This window comes from Lotus japonicus, chromosome 1, assembly GCF_012489685.1.
Source record: "Lotus japonicus ecotype B-129 chromosome 1, LjGifu_v1.2".
NCBI lineage: Eukaryota > Viridiplantae > Streptophyta > Magnoliopsida > Fabales > Fabaceae > Lotus > Lotus japonicus.
The window spans coordinates 82,224,784-82,246,875 of NC_080041.1; the positions used below are offsets into that span (position 1 = coordinate 82,224,784).

The 22,092-nt window shown below is 39.1% G+C and overlaps 2 protein-coding genes and 1 pseudogene across 3 annotated transcripts; all 3 read left to right on the plus strand.

The window, feature by feature from the left end:
• The window catches only part of LOC130721104 (serpin-ZX-like), a 29,278-nt pseudogene extending 26,367 nt beyond the window's left edge, over positions 1-2,911 (plus strand).
• A 4,208-nt stretch (positions 2,912-7,119) lies between these two features.
• Positions 7,120-9,008, plus strand: LOC130748348 (uncharacterized). The gene is made up of 3 exons (XM_057601551.1): positions 7,120-7,397; positions 7,484-7,779; positions 8,992-9,008. The coding sequence occupies exons 1-3, from the start codon at positions 7,198-7,200 to the stop codon at positions 9,006-9,008; spliced, it is 513 nt and encodes a 170-aa protein (XP_057457534.1). The 5' UTR covers positions 7,120-7,197.
• A 3,548-nt stretch (positions 9,009-12,556) lies between these two features.
• LOC130721122 (mitogen-activated protein kinase kinase kinase 5-like) lies at positions 12,557-18,879 on the plus strand. Of its 2 annotated transcripts, none has more exons than XM_057571859.1 (12): positions 12,557-13,023; positions 13,460-13,596; positions 13,686-14,241; positions 14,336-14,423; positions 15,955-16,017; positions 16,114-16,277; positions 16,860-16,935; positions 17,134-17,193; positions 17,287-17,412; positions 17,868-18,083; positions 18,174-18,280; positions 18,392-18,879. In XM_057571859.1, exons 1-12 carry the CDS (start codon positions 12,731-12,733, stop codon positions 18,579-18,581), a joined length of 2,076 nt encoding a protein of 691 aa, XP_057427842.1. In that variant the 5' UTR covers positions 12,557-12,730; the 3' UTR covers positions 18,582-18,879. The 2 variants fall into 2 exon arrangements, with proteins under 2 accessions (XP_057427842.1, XP_057427849.1); XM_057571866.1 differs by having other exon boundaries at positions 13,460-13,593.
• Positions 18,880-22,092: the final 3,213 nt, after the last annotated feature.

Here is a 22,092-nt window from a genome sequence, read left to right on the forward strand (position 1 = left end):
TTTACGGTTTTCACCCTTAGGTTACTATGGAGCCTACGATGGCGTTTGTGTTTTCTCATGGTAGTGGCAAGGCTCGAAGGAGCAGCCGGAGAAGGGACGAAAGGGGCTGAGAAACCTGTCTCTTTTAGAGACAAACTTGTGGGGAAGACAACGTGTGAGGTCATTGACGCTGATACTGATCTACGGGACAAAGATGCTCTAATGAGTAGATATTCAATTTTGCATAAAACATTTTTTCTTCTTAAACCGTTAATACGTTTTTTTTTAAGAAAGAAGCAAATCAATAATCATTTCAGAAAAAAAAATGGGGATACGTTTTCTTTTTTTACAAATAAATTAAAAAAATTCATGATCCCATGTTCTCTAGTATATTCCTTCGATCTCTAGTTTGTTATCCCTTGTTCTCATTCTAATTGTCAAGTCCGAATAGTGGACTCAGTTAGAGCCATGGTTTTAAATAAAGGTTTGCAGCAGAAATTACTATCCCGAATTCAAGTTTTTGGAGGTCGTGGTCATATGGCATGTTTAGCTGATAAGCTAACTGAAAGCTGAAAAGTTAGCTGAAAGCTTATAAGCTAGCTGATAGCTGAAAGCTGATAAGCTAGCTGATAGCTGAAAGCTGAAAAGCTACGTGATTGAAACAAAAGTGTTTGGTAAAACTAGTTGTTAAACAAGCTGAAATTGTAAAATGACATAAAAGACATACTTGTATAATTATTTTTATATTTAACATTACTTTATTTTCACATTAATACTAATATGATATTAATATTAAAATTATTATCACTTTAAATATTTTTATTAGCTCAAGTTATTTATCATCTTAAAAATATAATATTTATTTTTATTAATATAATATTTATAATACTTGTGGTGCACAGTGGTGTGGTGGGAATGGTGGCAGAAACCGCATACGTAAGTGTGAGGGGAAAATAAGTTTAGTGTTTTTATAAATATATAAGGGTAATGGTAGAATTTTAATAAAATAATAAGGATAAAAATGAGAATAAATTTAATAAGCTATAAGCTACCTGAGATAGCTTATAGCTTAAAGCTTTAAGCTACTAAAATAAGCTCTTTCACCAAACACTTTTGAAGAGCTTTTAAGCTAGTCAAATAAGCTTTAAGCTAGTCAAATAAGCTATAAGCTAGCTGAAATGGCATGCCAAACATATCAAGTACGTAAATTTCCGTCCAAGGTTTTTCACAACATCAAAAAGTCTCACCAGATCGTGTGAGAAATCACAATTTAAAACCCTAACTAGAAGTCAAACCGATTTTACCCTCAACATCACAAAGCATGTATTCTTGAAAGAAGAATTTAAGAACAAGAACGTTGTGTTTTCGCCATTGTCCCTCCATGTTGCGCTTAGCATGGTGGCTGCGGGTTCAAACGGCTCCACACTCGATCAGTTTCTCACCTTCCTCCGAGCCAAATCCACTGACCACATCAACTCCTTTGCCTCTAAGGTTGCCTCTGTTGTGCTCTCTGATGCTGCTCCGGCCGGCGGTCCTCGACTCTGTTTCACTAATGGTGTGTGGGTTGAGCAATCCCTTCCTCTTAAGCCTTCCTTCAAACAACTGGTGACCACTGATTACAAGGCCACTTTGGCCTCTGTTGATTACCTGACCAAGGTGAGTGACATGCATTATTTTCTTTTTTGGGGCTTAATAATCTAATTAGTTTTGCCAAGTGCCTTATAGTTTTGAGATAAATTGATCCTTGTCTATTAACAATTGCCTTACATTGATAGATCCTTGTGTCAATGTGTGAAAGTGTTTCATCTTTATAGTCACACACTACCAATTTTTAATCTGTTCAAGTGCATAAATTATATTCCTTGCTACAATTTCTTGCTGCCCTGCAGAGTAAACTAAATGGTTTCTTCCGTTTATCTCTTTGTTGCTCTTATGGTACAACTATAAATGTTTCTTTTGTGCTGTATCTAATTGATTAAGTAACATAAACATGTGAAAAATAAGATTAGGAAAAATATTAAACTCTTATAAACATTGTCAAAATAAAATTAGGAAATTCTTACATGAATAAAAAAAGAAATTAATTGATCTTATTTGCATAACTGGTTTTAATTTTGATGTTTGGTTTGAAGGCCGTTGAAGTGACCAAAGAAGTAAATTTATAGGCAGAAGAAAAGACAATGGGCCTTATCAAGGAGATTCTTCCTCCCGGATCAGTGACCAATTTAACTAAACTCATCTTTGCAAATGCAGTATACTTCAAAGGTGAATGGAAGAACAAGTTGCTTCGTTGACAAGAAATCGCGATTTTCACTTTTTTAATAGCACCTCGGTCAAGGTTCCCTTCATGACCAGTAAGGAGGATCAATTTATTGGTGTTTTTGATGGTTTCAAAGTACTTTGTCTTCCTTATAAGCAGGGTAACGATAAACGTAAGTTCTCTATGTACATTTTCCTTCCGGACGCAAATGGTGGATTGTCAACTTTGGTTGAGCAAGTAGGTTCTAAATCTAGGTTCCTTGAACGTCATCTTCCTCATCAAAAAGTGAAAGTAGGTGACTTCATGATTCAAAATTCAAGATTTCTTGGGGACTTAGCCTTTCTGATGTGGTGAAAAAGATGGGGTTGATTTTGCCTTTCTCTAAAGATGGTGCAGATTTGACAAAAATGATAGAGCCTCTAATGTGTAAAGAAAATCTCTATGTCTCCAAGATATTTCAGAAGTCTTTCATTGAAGTAAATGAGGAAGGCACGAAAGCTGCAGCGGTGAGCCGGTGACCGCTGTAGCAACATTTCACCTGACATCATTGCGTCGTACTTATAAAAAAAAATAGATTTTGTAGCTGATCATCCTTTTCTCTACCTGATTAGAGAAGATTTGACAGGAACAATCCTCTTTATTGGCCAGGTGTTGCATGCTCTTTATGAGTGAAATTATACTTGCACGCTCCATGATCTTCATTGCTGAAATGTTATCAGCGCCAAATCGCCCCATAGAATATTGTTATTCTTCTTTATTTGTTTTCCTTTAATGAGGTATGTGTTGTAAACAATTTTTTTTACAGATTCATCTAATTAATTGAATTTCGTCAAATTAGAAAATATATTTTTATCTTCATTAACATTTAAAGCGATCAGCACAACAACGTTTGGCAAAAAGCACGAGTTTGAGGCAGAAGAGTGAAACAGAGAGAGATGGAGGATGTGAAGCCAGTCCAACAGTGAGGAGAGACGTGAGAGAGAAGTGCGATGAAGAAGTGAGACTAAGCATTTGAATTATTCCACCTACCTTTGAAGGATGAGAATTCGCTTAGTTTTTGTAAAAAAATTGACGATGTGAAATTTCACCATCCAATAAAAATGCCTTGTTTTAATTTCTGAAATTTCAAAATTTCTTCCCCACTAATAGCCACAGTATTTTGACCCAAAGTATTTTAAATACTCTAAAAATTCTCCATCCAAACATAATATAAGAGGTAAACTTTTCAGTTTTCACACGGGTAAATAGCCAAGTTGGTCCCTGAATGTGTGAACCGACTTCAACTTCGTCCTTATACTTTAAAAATGACGTCCGTGGTCCTTAAATGTGGCAAAACTCCTTCATAATAGTCCCTGGATTAAAACAAGTTGACGGACGTTAACAGAATGCTAACATGGAATTTTTTTTCCGTCAAGGGTGATGCTTTTGTAGCATTTAAACCCAGAAAATAATAAAATAGTTAAATAAAAAAACAAAATTGAAATTCCTAAATTGCAGAAGTGAAGAACCCCAAATCATAGGTGATAAAATCCAAAATTGCAGAAACAGCGAATCACGCAAGCAGACGAAGAAGCCTGAAGCAGTACTTCAACCAGACATGAAGAAGCTTCAATTAGACAACAAAGAAAGGAAAGAGCACAAAGCTTGAATCAGAAAATGAAGAAGCGTAGTACTTCAACCAGAGAACTGCGCGTGATGATAAGAAGAGGAGGTAATTGTTGTGGGTTCTAGTTTTCATGGTGCTGAGGCCAGATCTGAAGCTTTCTCATCCGATCTAGGTTGAAAACCTTGATGAAGCTTTCACCTTTTTTTCACAGATGAAGAATGGAAATTAGATAGACTTTTCGTTTTTGTTTAAATGAAGGTTTCTTGAGCAGCTATAGTGTGTGTCTGTGTGATTCCGAGAGCAAAAGTGGTGACTATGCTAATACATGGAGGTTTTAAACCGTGACACAGGTAGAGGAATTGAAAATCACAGGCAAAGAAAGGGGCTTCTGAGAATTGCAAAGAATAGGAATTGACCTTTTTTTGTGGTATTTCTTTCCATTTTCCTCCCATGAATAGGAAATTTTGTTCCCCCAATTGAATTCGAAGTTTGCTATTTTCTACTTTTTTTCATTAATGAACGGAGAAAGTTTATATCTTGGGATTGATTTGAACCTATATGTCTTCATTTATTATGATTTAATACACAGGAGAATAGGGTAAAGTTGTTTATTTTTTATTTAACTATTTTATTTTATTATTTTCTGGGTTCAAATGACACATAGGCATCACCTTTGACAAAAAAAAAATCATGTCAGCAGTCCGTTAACGTCCGTCAACTATTTTTAACCCAGGGACTACTGTGAAGGAGTTTTGCCACATTTAGGGACCACAGGCGTCATTTTTGAAGTTTAGGGACGAAGTTGAAGTTGGTGGACACATTCAGGGACCAACTTGACTATTTACCCATTTTCACACAGATCATTGTCGAGTTTCGTCAAGCAGGGAGTTTCTCTCTGCATGAGTGACTCTTCTTTTTATATTCATTTATTTCTTCCTTTCCATTTTTTATTCTCATTGTGGTCATTTCTCTAATTTTCTTCTCCTCCACGAGTCACGTCATGTATTTCATTTATAAAATTGTATATGGCCAAACGAGAACCAAGGAGTGGTGTTTCCAGCTAAATGCCTTCCTATTCAAATCAACCATTGAGAAGGAAACTGTTGGTATGACTATAATTTCATAAGAAGTGAGAAATACAGAACAAAAACAAGGTGTTTGATAGGATATTTTTCTAGTGTAACACAAAAAGGAATACAATTTCATCTGAACCAGAAACACTCATATTCTAATTTTGGTGGAAATAGCTCTTCTACGTAGACTATTTAATATCATAAAGTGAGTAGAACTCGAGACATTATTTTAGAGGAATCGGATCAAACATCACTTCTAAGAAATACAATTTTACTTGAATCAGAAACATTTATATAATTCTGATGGAGATAGCTCTTGTAGCAAGATCTTTTTCCATCTATAACAAAGTCGAACTAGAGACATTGTTTTAGGCGAATCAATCAAACATCAATTCTAAGTTGAGTTTAGAAGTGAAAAACCTCTCAAGTCAAGGGGAGTTGGGTTTGGGGCCCCCTATGGGGCTCCGCGCCCCACCTCATTTTTTTTAACCCAAAAATGCCCTACGGAAATAACACTTCCGTATTCACTAAAATAGAATACGGAAGTTTAACTTCCGTATTCTATCTCTGACAGACATCACCTTTTCCACCATTACTCCTCCCTCCACCAACCCCTCCACCATTACTCCTCTGTCACCAACCTCTCACCAGCCCCCTTAACCCCCTCAATGCCTCCAGACCACCCTCTCTCTCACCCTCTCCTACCTCACTTTCATTCTTCCTACCACCAACACCACCCTCTCTATCACCCTCTCCTACCTCACCATTGGATGCATTTGAGGTAAGTGTTGTTTGTTGTTTGTTGTTATGTTGAAGTAGTGGAAGTGGTTAGTTTAAGTAGTTAGATTAAGTAGTTTGAGTAGTTAGAAGGATGAGTTTTTGAATTCTGAGCGTGATAAAATACGGAATACACATTTCCGTATTTAATACGGACATGTATAGTCCTTATTACATACAGATCTTCCAATTCCGTATTCAATACGGATTTTGAAATTCCGTATTCACTACGGATTCTAAAGTTCCATATTTAATATGTACAGGGATGACAGATTCATTTTTCTTTCGTGAGTCACAATTGATTGAAGCTGGATTTCACAATGGTCAACCTGAAGAGGCCACTACAGAGGTGCCACCACCAGCATTTGTGCCCCCGTGTATAAGTATAGATGTCTCGCATTTATTTGCAACTGATCAGGTATTCTTTGAACATATTTTTGCATTGTTTTGAGAGTGTAATATATCAATTCTTATTATGTCTTGATCACCCTTGTAATCAATTCTTATTATTATAACAGATTTTCCCTACCCGTGATGATCTTATCAATTGGGTTCATGGAATTGCGATTGAAAATGGATATGTTACGTTGATCACAAAGTCAGATTATGGTGGGAATGGAAGCAGAAAAGCTTATGTCATGTTGGGGTGCGAGAAGCATGGTAAATATGTTCCCTACAGAGACCCTGACCTTGTTGAAGGGACAAGATCACAAAAGACAGGTTGTCCTTTTAGACTAAAAGGACGACCTAGGAAAAATGGCATAGATAGAGATTCGCGGCTAAAGGTGATGGAAGGTATACACAACCATGAACCAGCTAGGTCACTACTTGGGCACAATTTTGTTGGTCGTCTAAAACCCGGAGAGAAGGAGCAAGTGGGAAAAATGACAAGGAGTTGGGTTCCACCGAGAAAGATGTTGTTGACTTTGAAGGAAAACAATCCTTCAAACTTGACTACCATATCTCAGATTTATGGTGTTTGCAAGAGGTTAAGAAAATCCCTCCGCGGGGGATTGACAGAAATGCAACACTTGTTGAAGAAGTTGGACGGTGACAAGTATGTCCACTTTGAAAGACATGAGCCTGGATCGGAAGTCATTAGAGATGTATTTTGGGCTCATCCAAATGCTATCAAACTGTTCAACACATTCCCGTATGTAGTGATTATGGATTGCACATACAAGACAAACAAATATGCAATTCCCTTGCTTGAGATTGTTGGACTGACTTCCACATATAAGACATACTCCATAGCCTTTTGCTACATTGTTAATGAGGGCACAGATGACTACGTTTGGGCACTGGAGTGTATGAAGTCTCTATTAGCTGATCAAGCCATGTTGCCTAAGGTGATTGTTACTGACAGAGATCTTGCCTTATTGAGTGTTGCTAAGCAAAGCCTTCCTAACACTACACATTTATTATGCTTGTGGCACATCAACAAGTGTGTTTTGGCAAAGTGCAAACTCTTTGTTGGCACAGATGATTTTGCTGAGTTGGTTATGATGAAGTGGGCAGAGGTGGTGGATGCTGCAACAGTTGAAGAATTTGAAGTGAAATGGATGCAATTGTTTAATATGTGCAAGGCAAAATACAGCAACTTTACCTCCTATTGTTCTACTACATGGTTGGTTCACAAGGAGAAATTCGCCAAGGCATGGACAAATCATGTGATGCACTTTGGAACAACAACAAGTAACAGGTAAAAAAATTACATGAGCTTAATTTATGCGTTGTTTGTTCATTTGATAGATTGTTGTTAATAAGATATCTATTTGTTGTTTGCAGGGCTGAGGGTGCACATGCCAGTTTGAAGAAGATGTTACGGGATTGCAAGGGTGACCTGGCCACTTCATGGGATGCGTCGCATAGTTTGACATGTAATCGACATACTGAAATATTAGCATCGTTTGAGCGCAGTATTCACAGAATTGATCACATTTTCATGTTCCCATTTTACACAAATATTAGAGGATTTGTGTCAAACAAATGCCTGCAGCTCATCGACGCTGAACATATAAGAATGAAGTCCTACGGCGGATGCGATTGCTTGTTGAGAGAGACTCATGGACTACCTTGCGGTTGTGAACTTGTAGGTCACCGGTCAACCACTCTCTTGTCAATTAATTCTATTTGTTATTGAAAGTGACACTTTTGTGAACTTGCAGGTTATGAAAGAATTCCATATGAGTCAATTCATCCATTCTGGAAGAGACTGAGTTGGGAGCATGTACCTGAACCTGTTGCAGATACTACCAGCAACCATATTTGCGGCATGAACCATGGAGATATGCAACCAGAAGTTGAGGCATTGACACATTATTTCAGTTCTTTGGATACTGGAGTGCAGAGTATGGTAAGGAGGAAGCTTCAAGCGATCTATTGTCCTGAAAGCAGTTCACTTTGTACTCCTGCGGTTAAGATAAGGTCCAAGCGCACTCTTAAGGCGAATGAGAAAATACCACCCAAGAATAAAGCAATAGGATCCTTGACTCGTGATCTTTCAGGTTTTGAACATGTTGATAGGGAGATCAGAGAGGCAAAGAAGGTTTCAAACCCACCAAAGAAGAAGAAGCGTGTGAAGAAGTCTGATACAAGCTATTTCATGGATCATTTTCCATCCTTTTTCCACCCATATATACAAACAGTTCAGAATGTTGAGGATGATGGTAACTGTGGCTATAGAGCCGTTGCTGCATTACTCGGACTACCATCAGGTGAGGAAAGTTGGTCATGGGTTAGGGCAGCGTTGATAGAAGAACTTGAACGACACAGAGGGTTGTATGATGAAATGTGGTCCAGACATGTGGTTAATGCCTTACATTCCCGACTCACTCTTCCTCCTGGTGATCCGGCTACCGAGGATAAATGGATGCAACTGCCAGAGATGGGATACCTTGTAGCAACCAGGTTCCAAGTGGTTTTCATATCCATCTCCTCTACGGGTTGTTGGTCATACCTTCCACTAAGAGGAGAAGGTCCACCGGATGTACATCATGTTATAGCTGTTGGTCATGTGATAAATCACTTTGTACAGGTATTTTTTGATTGAGTACACTAATATCCAATTGGTGAATTGATTTGTTGTATTTGCAAGTGATCTAATTTTATTGTTATTCTCTATAATGTAGCTCCATGCATCTAACTCCTGGACATTCTATGCCGCCAATTGCTCTCCAGTGGGAACGGTATGTTGATCCTACATCAGTAAGCTGGTGCGCCCCATATGGTACACGTTTAGGCAGATTCACATCAGAATTCGAAGCTTGGCTTGTTACTTTTGGTGTTCCTCTTAGTCACCAAAGCTATGTAGACATCACCTCAGATTGACACCACACTTTTGTGTGATATTCATTTGTAAATGCTCTGTAATATTAATCTGATGGGTCTTGCCCTTATGATGTTCATTTGTTGCTTTTAATAATATTAATTTGATGGTCATTGTTATATTGATGGGCCTTATTATTTTGAAACAGCATTAGGGATAATTAACATAGACAACCACTCTGTCATCAGAGTCCTGTTATTAGTCCTGCCTTTGATTATTTACGGTGTAGTTATACGGGTTTTTTCAATATAAGAGTCGGCATATAATGAGTGGAAATAGAAAGCATGATTAATATAAAGAGAGTCATAATACAAAGAGTCACATGTCATAATATAAAAATACACAAAAAATATACAAATATACAGTCAATCACTCGCCCCGACCCCTACCGGCCCCCCTACGACCTCTAGGTCCACGGCCTCTGCCTCCACGCGCACCCTCTGCAGGAGCACCCTCTCCACGGCCTCTGCCTCCACGGCCTCTGCCTCCACGCGCTCTGTCTCCACGACCTCTGCCTCCCACAGCTCTAGCTCCTCGGACAGCAGCAAAGGCTACCCCCTGGGTACCAATGAAGGCATTGGATCTAATAAGATCCAGCGCCCTCTCAGTGAGGGATCGGGAATGCGTGCCCGCTGCAGGAGCATCTGGCACCTCGAGTGACTGCTCCAACAAGTCCACGGCCCGACGCATAACAGTCTGCAAAAATAATGTAGATACATTAGATACAAATAAAATATCATGAACAAAAAATCACAATTGAATGGAAAATAAAATTCAAACTTACCACCGCACTGAACTCCTCCGTCCTATCATCAGGGATGATGAACCGATGGGACACAGCGCTGTACCACCTCATGTAATCCTCCACAGCCTCTCCCGGATATGTAGCAGGGATGCCCTGAGGGCGGAGGTGCGGCGCAAACTCAGAAAAGGCAGCATCTGCGGTCTCAGCAAGGGACCCAGTCGTCTGGATCTCAGAGGGGTGTCGAGGGACATCCTGTATGTAGCCAAACTGGCGCAGAACCCTCTCTGGTAGATGTCGTCGAACAACACGGCCAAATGGCGACCGGATGTAGCCAGAATACATGGCCCTCGGATCCCGTGGTCGATGAGCCCGATGGTCCTCAAATGGGGTCCATATAATGTCATCCACCGTCAGCTCATCGAGCATGACTCGCCTCTCATCAAGGCCTGCATGCCCGACCCGGGACATAGCCCACCGCCGCGCCCTAGGCTGGTCCTGCGAGTACTCCGGATCCGCCCTACGGATAATGACGCGGTCAGAAAGGTACTCGTAGACCCATCCTAGCAGGAGCGAGCTAAAACCTCCCATCTGGGCCGTCCCCCTCCTGGACGCTCGACTAAGCTGGTCGTATAGCGTAGCGAGCGCAATCGCGCCCCACGCGTACTCGCACACTCGACCAAGATCCTCCAACATCCCTATCCAGTAGACGGTCGTATGGTAGCCTCCGCTCTTGCTAGCAAAGAGCGTGGCGCCTAGCTGGTTCACCAGCCAAATCCGCGCAGCGTCCTTATCTCGGTGCTCTACAATGAAATGAATTAAGTTAATAGTTTATAACAATACAATAATAATAGATGCAATTTAATCAAGTAATAATTAAGACATACCCGCCAACGCAGCCTCATACCGGGTCTGCAAGACCCCAAAGCGAATAGTCTGGGACCTATTCGTATCAAACTCAGCCTCATAAATACCAACAGATCCTCCCATCAACTGAGCACAAAGCGCTGCACACTCGTCCCTCTCCCCCCTCCCAGGCGTATAGAACCTCGACCCCATGGGGAGATGGAGAAGAGCCGACACGTCGTCCAAGGTGATAGTCATCTCCCCGAACGGCATGTGGAAGCTACTAGTCTCCTCATGCCATCGCTCCACAAGGGCCAAAATAAGGCCTGCATCTGTCACCGGGTAGCTGCAATAGGGTAGCTGATGAAGACCCGTCTGCTCAATCAACTCTCGAACCCGCCTGTGACTGTCTGAATCACCATCACAAGCAAGGTTCCAAACCTTCCCCCCAGCTGTGGCCACCTTCAACTGTCGACGGTCCACATACCGCTCGTCTGTGCGTAGGAGTGCATGCCACGCCCAGGGAGCCTTGTGATCAGCATAATGGGTGAGGAGCGACAGCTCAACAGGCCCCCCCGGAAACGGCGACAACCTCTGGATCAGGTCCTCCTCGCCACCCTGTGCCCCCTGCTCCCCCTGCTCTGGCGGCAGGACATCAGCATCAACAGTAGGCGGAGGAATACTATCCTCTTCAGATCCTCCCATGCCGGATGACTCCTCGCCGGAAGACTCCTCGCCTGATGACTCCTCGCGAGGTAACTCAACCGTGGGAGACGGCGGAGAATCAACTGTAGGTATCTCAACCGTGGGAGACGGCGGATAATCAACCAGAGGAACCTCAATCATGGGAGACGGCGGAGAAACAACTGGAGCTGAAGCCTCCACCGCCTGAGAGGTTGCAGCATGATCGCCGCGCCGGCTAGAAGCATGTAACCGCCGGTGTCTATCCTCAGTAGCCCCGACATCCTCACTAGAAGCATGAGACCTCTTTCTGTTCTTCATTCTCACTATATATTCAGAGCAAACATTCACTATATATACCATTTCAGCCATAGACAGAAACATGATGCAAGCAAATGGAAAATTCCTAGAATTTTTTAAGTACATAGATGATAATCGGATCTTCTGTGGATTATGCATGCTTGGATCAACTTTTATTTTCCTAATAATCAATTATGACATCTAGAAACTACTCACAAATGCTTTGGAAACCTTCTATAATTGATTCTGAACCCAGAATCAATTATAAGGGTTGGGTTTGGTTCTGAGATGAATACGGAAAACGGTTTTCCGTATTCAATACGGAAAACCAGGTTCCATACTAAATACAGAAGACCATTTTCCATATTCAATACGGAAACCAGTGATCCGTATTTACCCAGAAACGCCATTAACGACAATGATGAATCGGCCCTAAACCCAAACCACATTCAAGACATTTCAGCCAACAAAACCTCTACACAAGCAACAATCGACTACCCTAGGGTTGAATGATTAACATAATTTCAAGTTAAATGGGGAAAATCCAAAAATCCTTACCTCTAGGTTTCAATTCTGAGAATGGGGTTGTGAAGAGCTTTGATGGAGATGATGGAACCTTTCAAGTACACGGTTCAAGCAAGGGGAGCGACAGAGATCGAAGGTTGAAGAGGGGAGAAGAGCAAGGGCAAAATACGGAAATGGGTTTGAATAAACCCTTGCCGGTTTACATACTAATATAATACGGATATGAGACTTCCGTATTCAATACGGAAATGTGTCTTCCGTATTCTATTAAAGGGGGGCTTTCCAGTAATTTCCCCACTTTAAGTGGGGCGGGGAGCCCCATAGGGGGGGCCAAACCCAACTCCCCAAGTCAAGGCTAGTAGCTCTCTTCATTCTTCACAAAAACTCTAATTAAACCCAAAGTCAAAACATTTGACCATTAAAATGGAAAAACATTCTTATTCAACTCCATAAGCAGTTTGAATTGGAAAATTTTGCAAGCAGAAGTCATGTGTTTCCTTCGTGGGTGCTTCTTCTTCATCTTCTCCTTTGCAAAACCAAAACCATTACTCTCTCATTCTTCTTCTTCTTCTTCATCACATGAAGACTTCAGTTCAACAATCAGCACCACCAAATGACTCCTCCACCTTTCTCTAACAACCCCACGCTTCAGGAGCGGAGGCTCACCAGACAGAGGAAGCTCCGCTACCTCACCGACCACGACGCCGGCTTCCGTTTAACCACCGACACGTGTCCTTCCTCTTTTTCTTCTCTGCCGGCTTCTCCTCACCGCTCCGATTCCGACCACTGGTCTTCCTCCGCTGTCCCTCAACCGCTTCCCCGACCCGAATCGCAGTTGACCCGACGACCCGATATCCCCCTTCCCGGATCTCCGGCCTCCGAACATCCACCCTATGCTTTTTCCAGGTAAAAGCTCTTCAACCCGGTCAAAGACTCAAATAAAAGGAACCAACTTTCATTTAATTTTGTTTTTGATTCTCCGATGAAATTGGTTTGATCTTCTAAAGTTTTGAAATTTAATACTAGTCAATGTTTATTCTCTAATGGGTCATCTTTTTTCCCCCACTTTTGGTTTTCAATAGAATCTGCTCCTACTATAGTACTATAAATATAAATATAAATGAATGCATATACAGCTGAGTTATAGTGTCCTCCAATGATAGCCGAAGTGGGAAGAGCTAGGGGACATTAGGTTGGGTGGGGGAGGTCCGGGGATCAATCTGACGGGTGGGTGCAATTTATCTTTCCGATGTACCAAAAAAAGATGTGAGTTATATTATATAGTATCAGATGTTGTTTTTGATGTATTGTGATAATTTTGTTAAATCTCCAAAATTTTCAGAAAGTCAGTGGATCATGATGGAGTGAGAGGTTGTAGGTCTTCAAGCAATTTGGGTAGACCCTCTTTTGATTCTTGCACTGCAAACGCAAAGGATGATTTGAGAGTGAATATTCCTTCTGATAGAGTCTTAACAGGTGGTGAGTTAAATCCCCACTCAATTAAATATAAGAGGAGATGAGAGGTTTTATCTTTAGCTTTACTCATGTTATGGTTAATAATAATGCAGGAAATGGTTCGTGGAAGGATCCGAGAGAAGTTCTCTCTCATCATGATAATGACTCGGAAAGTTATATAACTTATATTTCCAACTTAAAATTGCATTTTGCTGCCAAGAGTGCCCCAACAAGCATATTCTCTAGTCCTGTTACTAGTCCACGTAGGTTGAGCAGTGTGGATTTATTTAATCCTTCCATCAATTTCCCTCCAGATTTTAATGATGTTTTCAAGGGGTTGCCGGCTAAGACTGCTCATAGTCCAACGGATCGGTCTCCTCTTCGTAGCCCTGGGTGCCACAGTCCTAAACTCAACCCTAGCATTCAAGGGGAATCTCTGAACCATAAAACTTGCCCCAGAGTGTGGCCTGAAAATAACCATGTTGATGCACATCCATTGCCCCTTCCACCAAAGGCTTCACCACCACCGCAAGCACAATCATCTACACTGCATCCGTCAAGTATCATGCATCACACAGCAGAAAATTCACCTTCTATGAAAGGTCAATGGCAGAAAGGAAAACTTATTGGTCGTGGATCGTTTGGAAGTGTTTATCTTGCAACAAACTTGTATGCAGTTCATTGTTCTGTGCATTGACTTTCATCTGCTTTAAAGTTTACCTTTTTTTGCAGTTACTCACATGCATTCCTATTTGTCTAACAGAGAGACTGGAGCCTCATGTGCCATGAAAGAGGTGGATCTGTTTCCTGATGATCCTAAATCTGCTGACAGCATAAAGCAACTAGAACAGGTTCTTCCCTCAAATGTTTTAATTTATCATGAATAATTTGAGTGACCGTGAATATTGCCCTACTACAATTGACATTGGATTCAGCCAAATCACCTTTGTGGGTTAATTACCAATGTAAAGAGGAGTAATAAGTTAATTTCTTATTTCATAATTGTTCAGCAATTGTCTGAGACTTTACTTGGAACACCAAAGGAATGTTGTTTTGATCATATTATTTATAATATTTTCATCAGATTAAATTTGTTTCCATCTTCCACTCATGTCATGGGTCCATCTCTGTTGGTATGTTGTATTTTTAAATTCATTGTTCTGATAACTTGAACAAGCAATTCATTATTTGTTCAATAAAGAAAAGAAAAGTAAGATTAAGTAGAAAACACACTGATCAGACAAACATAATTTTTACCATAGGAAGCTAAAATTTCAATGATTAGATTGTAAGTATGCTTCACATGAACCCACTAATGCACACACAAGGAGAGGTTTACAAAATGAGCCTGAGTACTAATATTTGTTATTTTCAGTAATGTTGAAGCCAAATTATTGTGGTCAATCAAACTCTTAGTGTAGTTACTGAAGAACTTTTGTCATGAACCAAATATCTTAAAAACTTAATGCTTTGTTTGGTTTGTGAAAAAAAAACGCGTGGAAAGAAAGTGGAAGGAAATAAAGGGAAAGGAAATAAAGAGGAAGGAAAGTCATATGAGTTTTTAGGTTGTTTGGTATGAGAGCATGTAACGGGAGAAGTGAGAGGAAAGAAAACCTATATTTGTTACATGACATAAATATCCTCAAGTAAAAATGAGATGCAGTAATAAACAATTTTTTTTTAATACAATTAAAAAATCATTATTGACAATATTTTTAGTACTTCCATTATTTTTTATTTTTATGATATGAAATGTAGGGTATTTTGGACAAATCAGCACTCGCCTCCTCATCTCACTTTTCTGTCCAAAATTGGAAAGAAAGAAAAGTGCATTAGGATTTATGTAACTTTTCCATCCTTTCCATGTTTCTTCCTAACCAAATGGCAGAAATGTATTCAAATCCGTGTTTTATATCCTCCATCTTTCGTTCACTCTCTTTTCTTGCCTACCTAACACTGTAAACTGTTGGGTGAGCACATATAAATTACATTTCTAACATTCCCTCTCTTGCAATAGCCCATTAGCCTTAATCTGTTGGTTTGCCCTGGTACAAACTTTGTCACCAGATCCCAATTAGCTCTCGTGTGGATAATGCACAAGTCTTCCTACCTTGTCCTGAAATTAAACCTTTCATTAGAATAACGGTGGCAACAATGGTCGAAGTTCAAACAGCTTGGTCATAGAGGCTCTGATATTATATCATGAACCAACTATCCGAAAAGTTTAATCTGTTGAGTGAAAGCATATGAATGGTTTTATATTATAGTTCTAAAATTTTGTAATTACAGTTCATATATCTTTCATAGACTTTTGCCATTTATTTTCCCTTTGAATGATGTTTAGTATTATAGTCTGTTATTCTTAATTCTCCCATGTTTCAGGAAATCAAAATTCTTGGTCAACTACACCATCCCAACATTGTGCAGTATTATGGAAGTGAAATAGTAAGTTCATTTTTTGTTTTTTTCCTAGTGTACTCACAGTTTAAGTAGATTTAAGATTGTAAATAAGATTAAATTTATGAATCACTTGGTTTTCAGGTTGGTGATCGATTGTGTATATATATGGAGTATGTGTATCCTGGATCACTTAATAAGTTTATGCATGAACATTGTGGGGCTATGACAGAATCTGTGGTTCGCAATTTTACTCGGCATATTCTTTCTGGATTGGCATACTTACATAGTACCAAGACTATCCACAGGTTACAACAATGTCTGTCAATGATGACTACTTATTTCTCATTTGAACTATATATTGACATCTGAAGCACGACCTGGTTCTAACTAAAATCACAACTCTTAAACAATCAAGAGCCTAAGTCTTTTCCTGCTAAGTATGGATCAAGCTACGGCCAGCCATGAATCACCTCTAATGACAAACCATTTAAATTCAAATCCATCTTATGATCTTATCTATTATTTTTCTTGGTCTCCCTCTATGTCTAACTTTTGATCTAGTCTACCCTCCTAATCGATGCCTCTACAAACTGACTCTTTTTCACACATGGCAAAACCACATTACGCGACACTTGTCACTTTTTGCGAAATAGGTGCTACCCCAACTTTTTATTTAATGCTTTTATTCCTAATTCTATCTTGTCATCTGTTATGATATTCTCATCCCTTCAACACTGAACTTACTTTCTGATTAGCTATTTTCACTAAACCCAAAAACCATAATTCTTAAACAAATAAAAAGATCATAAGAAATTTGTTCTTGATCTGGTAAAAGAACCTTTTATTTTGTTATTTACTGATTGCTGTTGGTGCATATGGTTCTTTAGAGATATAAAGGGTGCAAACTTGCTGGTGGATTCATCAGGCATTGTCAAGCTTGCAGATTTTGGGGTGTCAAAAATTGTGAGTTTTAAAGTTCTGTTTTGCTAATTACATTTTAATTATATGTAGATATATATAAATTTTCGTTTAGTCTTCTAACGTATTAGTGCTAACTTGTCTGCTTAGCTTTCATAATTAGATTATCATTTAGGCCCGCACCTTTTTTTTCCCTGTTTCTGGTGCTTATTATTTGAAGTTTGAACAACCTGCTCCTTTCAGCTGACAGAGAAGTCATTTGAACTTTCATTAAAGGGAAGTCCCTATTGGATGGCTCCAGAGGTATTTTGTTACTCTACTCCTATTGCCTACAGAGTTTTAGATGGGTAATGAGTATTGACATGTACATTTTTCAATGTAATCTGTTGATTGAAGCTCATGATGGCTGCCATAAAGAAAGAATCTAAGCCTGAAATTGCAATGGCCATTGACATATGGAGCTTAGGGTGCACCATCATCGAAATGCTGACAGGAAAACCTCCATGGAGCGAGTTTGAAGGGGTGAGCACATTATCATACTTTTAAACTACATTATAGTCTTGGATTGTGCATATTATATTATTTTTGGATTAATATGATAGGAACTGGATATGGTTGCTGAGTAATTGGAGAGACTCAGCCACTCTCCCTGAGTCTCAAACCCCAAATGATGCTAAAGATAACAATAAGCACTTTAAACTCTCTATTTATAGGCAACATGCCTCACTCACTAATTAATCAACTCTCACTAATTGAGTGTGTCTAACATAATATAAGATCATCAATAGTTTCCTCCACCTGTGCTGGGTGGCAAGGCATATATGCAATTTTGATGTAATTGTCCTTTCACATGTCTATGAAAGCATTTGAATATCCTTGCTTCCCTTAGATGAACTTAATCTTGGTGTCGGAATGCTTGTGTTTTGTTAACTGTTAGTTTATTGACATGTTTGTATTCTGTATATTGTGTCTACTAGCCTCAAGCCATGTTCAAGGTACTACACAAATCCCCAGATATACCCAAAAGTTTATCTTCAGAGGGACAGGACTTCCTTCAGCAGTGTTTCAGAAGGAATCCTGCAGATCGACCATCCGCAGCAGTTCTTCTTACACATGCATTTGTACAAAATCTGCATGATCAAGATGTTCTAGTTCATTCCCATGGATCTCCTAGAGTAGACTCCGGAACAAGAGTAAGTGCTAACTATATCTGAACTACTTGACAGTGGAACATTGACATGGTCCAAGGAGATGAATCCTTTTCAATTGTTTGTGCTTTGTAGGATGATTCACGCAGACATAGTCCTGGACACAGTTCAAAAAATAGCCGTGGTGTAGTGCCAGCCTCCATGCGCGCACGGATACGTTACAAAATTTCTAATTTATTCGGGTAATATATTCGTCCTTATTTCGCTGCTAGTATTTCACATTATGAATGATAAAATTTGTGATGTGCTTCTGGCTTGCATAATTATTGCCTTTGTTGTTTTGTTTTTGACAGAGACAGTTCAAAAAAGTATGACACTGATCAGGAATCTAGTCCTATTACATCTTCTCGTGACTCTCGTTGCTCACGGTCGGAAGCTAACAGTCCTCAATCTCCCTTGAAAGCTAGTACTCTCAACTCCTTGAGTGTTACTAAACCCACCAACTTACCTTTCACCATTATGAGAATCATGAGGCACCTTTGAATCATGTCATCAGCTTTGATTTCAGTTTTAAGTTACAAGGATGCAGCTGGACAGGGACTAGGGCATGAAGCTAGAATTTATCAATACTCATGCAGTCTTGCTAGGTATATTGGATAATTATCATTACATGGACTTAGAAGCTACAAGTTCACTATGTTGAGAAATACACATCAACTGGAAGAGGTTAAAGAAATGTCATTTGTAGTTATGTACATAACAAGGATAGGTTAGTTGAACTTATTCCCACGCAAGACATATACCAGCGTAAATTTAATTGATTATACATTTTGAAAGACAACCATAATTCCATTTTATAACTTAGAGAAATACCTCATTTTTTAATTTATCTGAGATAATTAAGGGAGAGTTTGAAAGAGCTTATAAACAACTTATTTGAGCTTATTCTATAAGATAAAAAGTTATATGTATGTATGTTTGGAAGAGCTTATTAAAACACTGAAGTTATTTTTAACTTATTTCAATAAGCGGCTAGGAATAGCTTATGGAAGAGCGTATACGAATCTTATTCCCTGAAGGGTTCCCTTGGGATCCTACCTGCTCCACTTTTGTCACTTCTTCTTCCCATGAACCTCCTTCGAATTTTGGGAAAATCACTTGTTGGGAGGAACATCCACAGTTTCTTGAACGGGTGATGTTATCCGTCAAAGACAAAAAAAAATGACGACTTTCACTTTCAACATAAAAATTGTGATATATGTACATTATTTCCATTAGTTATTGGATGACAATTTAACATTTGAATCAAATTTGCTAAATTTTAAAAGTAGATAGACTTAATTGGAACAACTTAAATTCTAAAGACTAAAATTACGCATTTCTGAAACTATAGGGATACAAAAATGCAATTAATCCTAATAAATAATTAATGATACATAAGTAATAATTTGATAATAGAGTAGAAAAAGTTTACAAAACAAAATACATAAGGTAGTTACTGATTAAGCAAAAATGTTTTTTCTTTTTTTTGATACATCAAAAAATTACCAAAGCAAAGGAAAACTAAACAGCTAAACTAAGAGAATCCTTCAAGAGAAGGATTTGAAGCTCCGGAGTAAAATCATCCAACTCCCGAATCCCTGGCGTTTTAAGCAAAAATGTTTTTTTTTTTTGAATGCATTGCATTTTTTATTTAAGATTAAGGAAGTTTGAGAAACAATCTTCTCAACTAATCCTCTTTAAAGTGCATTTGTTGGGGTGTTTTTCTTTTTTAGTTTGAGAAACAATTCTTCTCAAATAGATATAACCCCTCACTAGAAAAATAAAACAGCTCCCTACGAATCAGCCCACTAAAATGTAAAGATATGAAACAAACCACACCTCCAAGACACAACCAAAAAAAAGAAGCACCCCAGCAAATGCACTTTAAAGAGGATTTAAAACAGAACCCCCCTCCACTTTTTCCAACCAACAAAGAACCTGCATTGCACTTTAGATTCATCTCAAAACAACACCCCAAACCTATCAGATATCACGACAAATTATGCAAAGAGATAGAGCTATAATATTAGTTAAATTAATTTTTTATTTTACACAAATACCAATCTGCTACACAAGAATATATATGCACAGGATATATCCTTTTAGGATTTATACTGTATTTATACGTAGAAGATATGAGTCACCTGAGTCATGAGAAAAGTCAACTTCTAAACACTATGACAATAAACAGCTAAAATGCAATTGTTTACCACTAAATTATAATCAGAAATAAAATCAAACAATGTAGCCATGCCCTTTGAATATTGTCAATCCCTAAAGTCACAAATATCAAAGCAAACTGTTAGAGTCTCACATTGGTTAGAGATATGGTCAATCATAAACTAGCTCAAGAGTTGAGGGTTGCTCTACCCTTTATAAGCACTTGATTGATCATATCTCTAGTCAATGTAGGACTCTAACAGACCCCCTCACGCATAGGGTTGTTGGACATTTTAAGCGTGGAATGAACATCAATAGATTACTCAAATATGATTGACAAGATAGGATAGGAGACAAGATAGTGTTATCTTATCATGTTGGCGCAACAAACAACAGATAACAACAAGATATGATTATTATCCTGTCCTATCCTATCCTGTCCAAACCACCAAGCGGGCCCTTACACATGATGGACAGGATATGATAGGAGACAGGATAACGTTATCCTATCCTGCTGGTGCAACAAACAACAGATAACAACATGATATGATTACTATCCTGTCCTATCCTATCCTGTCCTGTGCACCAAACGGGCCCTTATAGTTGAAACAATTGTTAGGGGTAAAAGTTGTTGAGAGCAACGCTTAGTACTTGGGCTTCCTACCATCATTGGTAAGTGAAGACCTCTAGATATTTAGGTTTGTTAAGGAAAGAGTTTAGAAGAATCTAAGGGGGCGTTTGGTACAAGGTTGGGAAATACATTCCCGGGAATGTGAAGGTAGAGAATCATATTTTCATATTTGTTACAAGGTTGGAAATTGTATGCCCGGGCATAAAACATTCTCGGGAATGACATCCTTCCATAACATCCATCATTTGATTCCCATGAAATAGGTTGGGAATCTTGCATTCTCATGGGAAAGTGAATGTAACTTCTCACTACTCACAAATTCCATCATTTTTTTTATTATTTTGAATTTTTAAATTAAATAAAATTTAAAAATATTCCCGGGAATCCTAAATCCTAACCAAACACACCATTAGTGAAACAGAGGCGAGGACCGCCGGCAGGAGCAGCGCATCTCTGAGCACGACGGAGGCAAGCTGAGAGGCGAAGGAGTTGAGATCGTCGGTGGATTCAGCTCGAAGAAAGGTGAGAAGCTCATTGAGCGTGGAGCCTTCAGACCCTGCGGCGATCATGCTAAGCGCGACATGGAGCGACAATGGCGAAAACACCACGTTCTTGTCCTTCCATTCTTCTTCCAGGAATAAATTCTTTGTGATGCTTAGAGCAACATCACTTTGATTGCTTGTTTTAAATTGCGGTTGTAGTGACGACGGTATTGAAATTCTTGATGTTGTAAAACTTCGTGGACTGTAGTTGACTCGATTAAGATTATGAAGACCTTTAAAACCATGATTTTGAGATGGTAATATCGGCCGAGTAAACAGCCATTTTGGTCCTTGGTTGTGTATAGCTGTGACGGAATGGTCCTCAGCTTTTAAAAATGGTCGTTTTTAATCCTTGAATGTGTTGACGTCGGTCAAGTTAGTCCTTTTTTCAATTTTCCGTTGGTCCCTGAGACGGAAAATGTCAAATGTCACGTTTTTTTACACGTTGGCATCCTACGTGGCTCTCCAATGGTTAGAATGAAAGTAAGTAAACACATTCAGGGACCAAAATGACGAATTACTTCAAAAAATCACTTAACCATAATCTTCAACCTCATCTTCCCTTCATCCTCAATCTCACCTTCTTCTTTCATCATTTCCAGAAAACAAACACAAAATCCCCAAATCTTCATCCTCCATCATCTTTTTCCATATTCAACCATTAAACTTTAAAAACCCA

Bases quoted from the DNA above. Each gene is read 5' to 3' on its own strand.
- LOC130721122 (XM_057571859.1), top strand. From the start codon at position 12,731: ATGACTCCTCCACCTTTCTCTAACAACCCCACGCTTCAGGAGCGGAGG. The intron at 16,936-17,133 runs GTGAGTTTTAAA...TGCTCCTTTCAG, and splicing joins ATTTTGGGGTGTCAAAAATT to CTGACAGAGAAGTCATTTGA. The intron at 17,413-17,867 runs GTGAGCACATTA...TGTGTCTACTAG, and splicing joins CATGGAGCGAGTTTGAAGGG to CCTCAAGCCATGTTCAAGGT.
- LOC130748348 (XM_057601551.1), top strand. From the start codon at position 7,198: ATGATGAAGTGGGCAGAGGTGGTGGATGCTGCAACAGTTGAAGAATTT. The intron at 7,398-7,483 runs GTAAAAAAATTA...TGTTGTTTGCAG, and splicing joins GGAACAACAACAAGTAACAG to GGCTGAGGGTGCACATGCCA.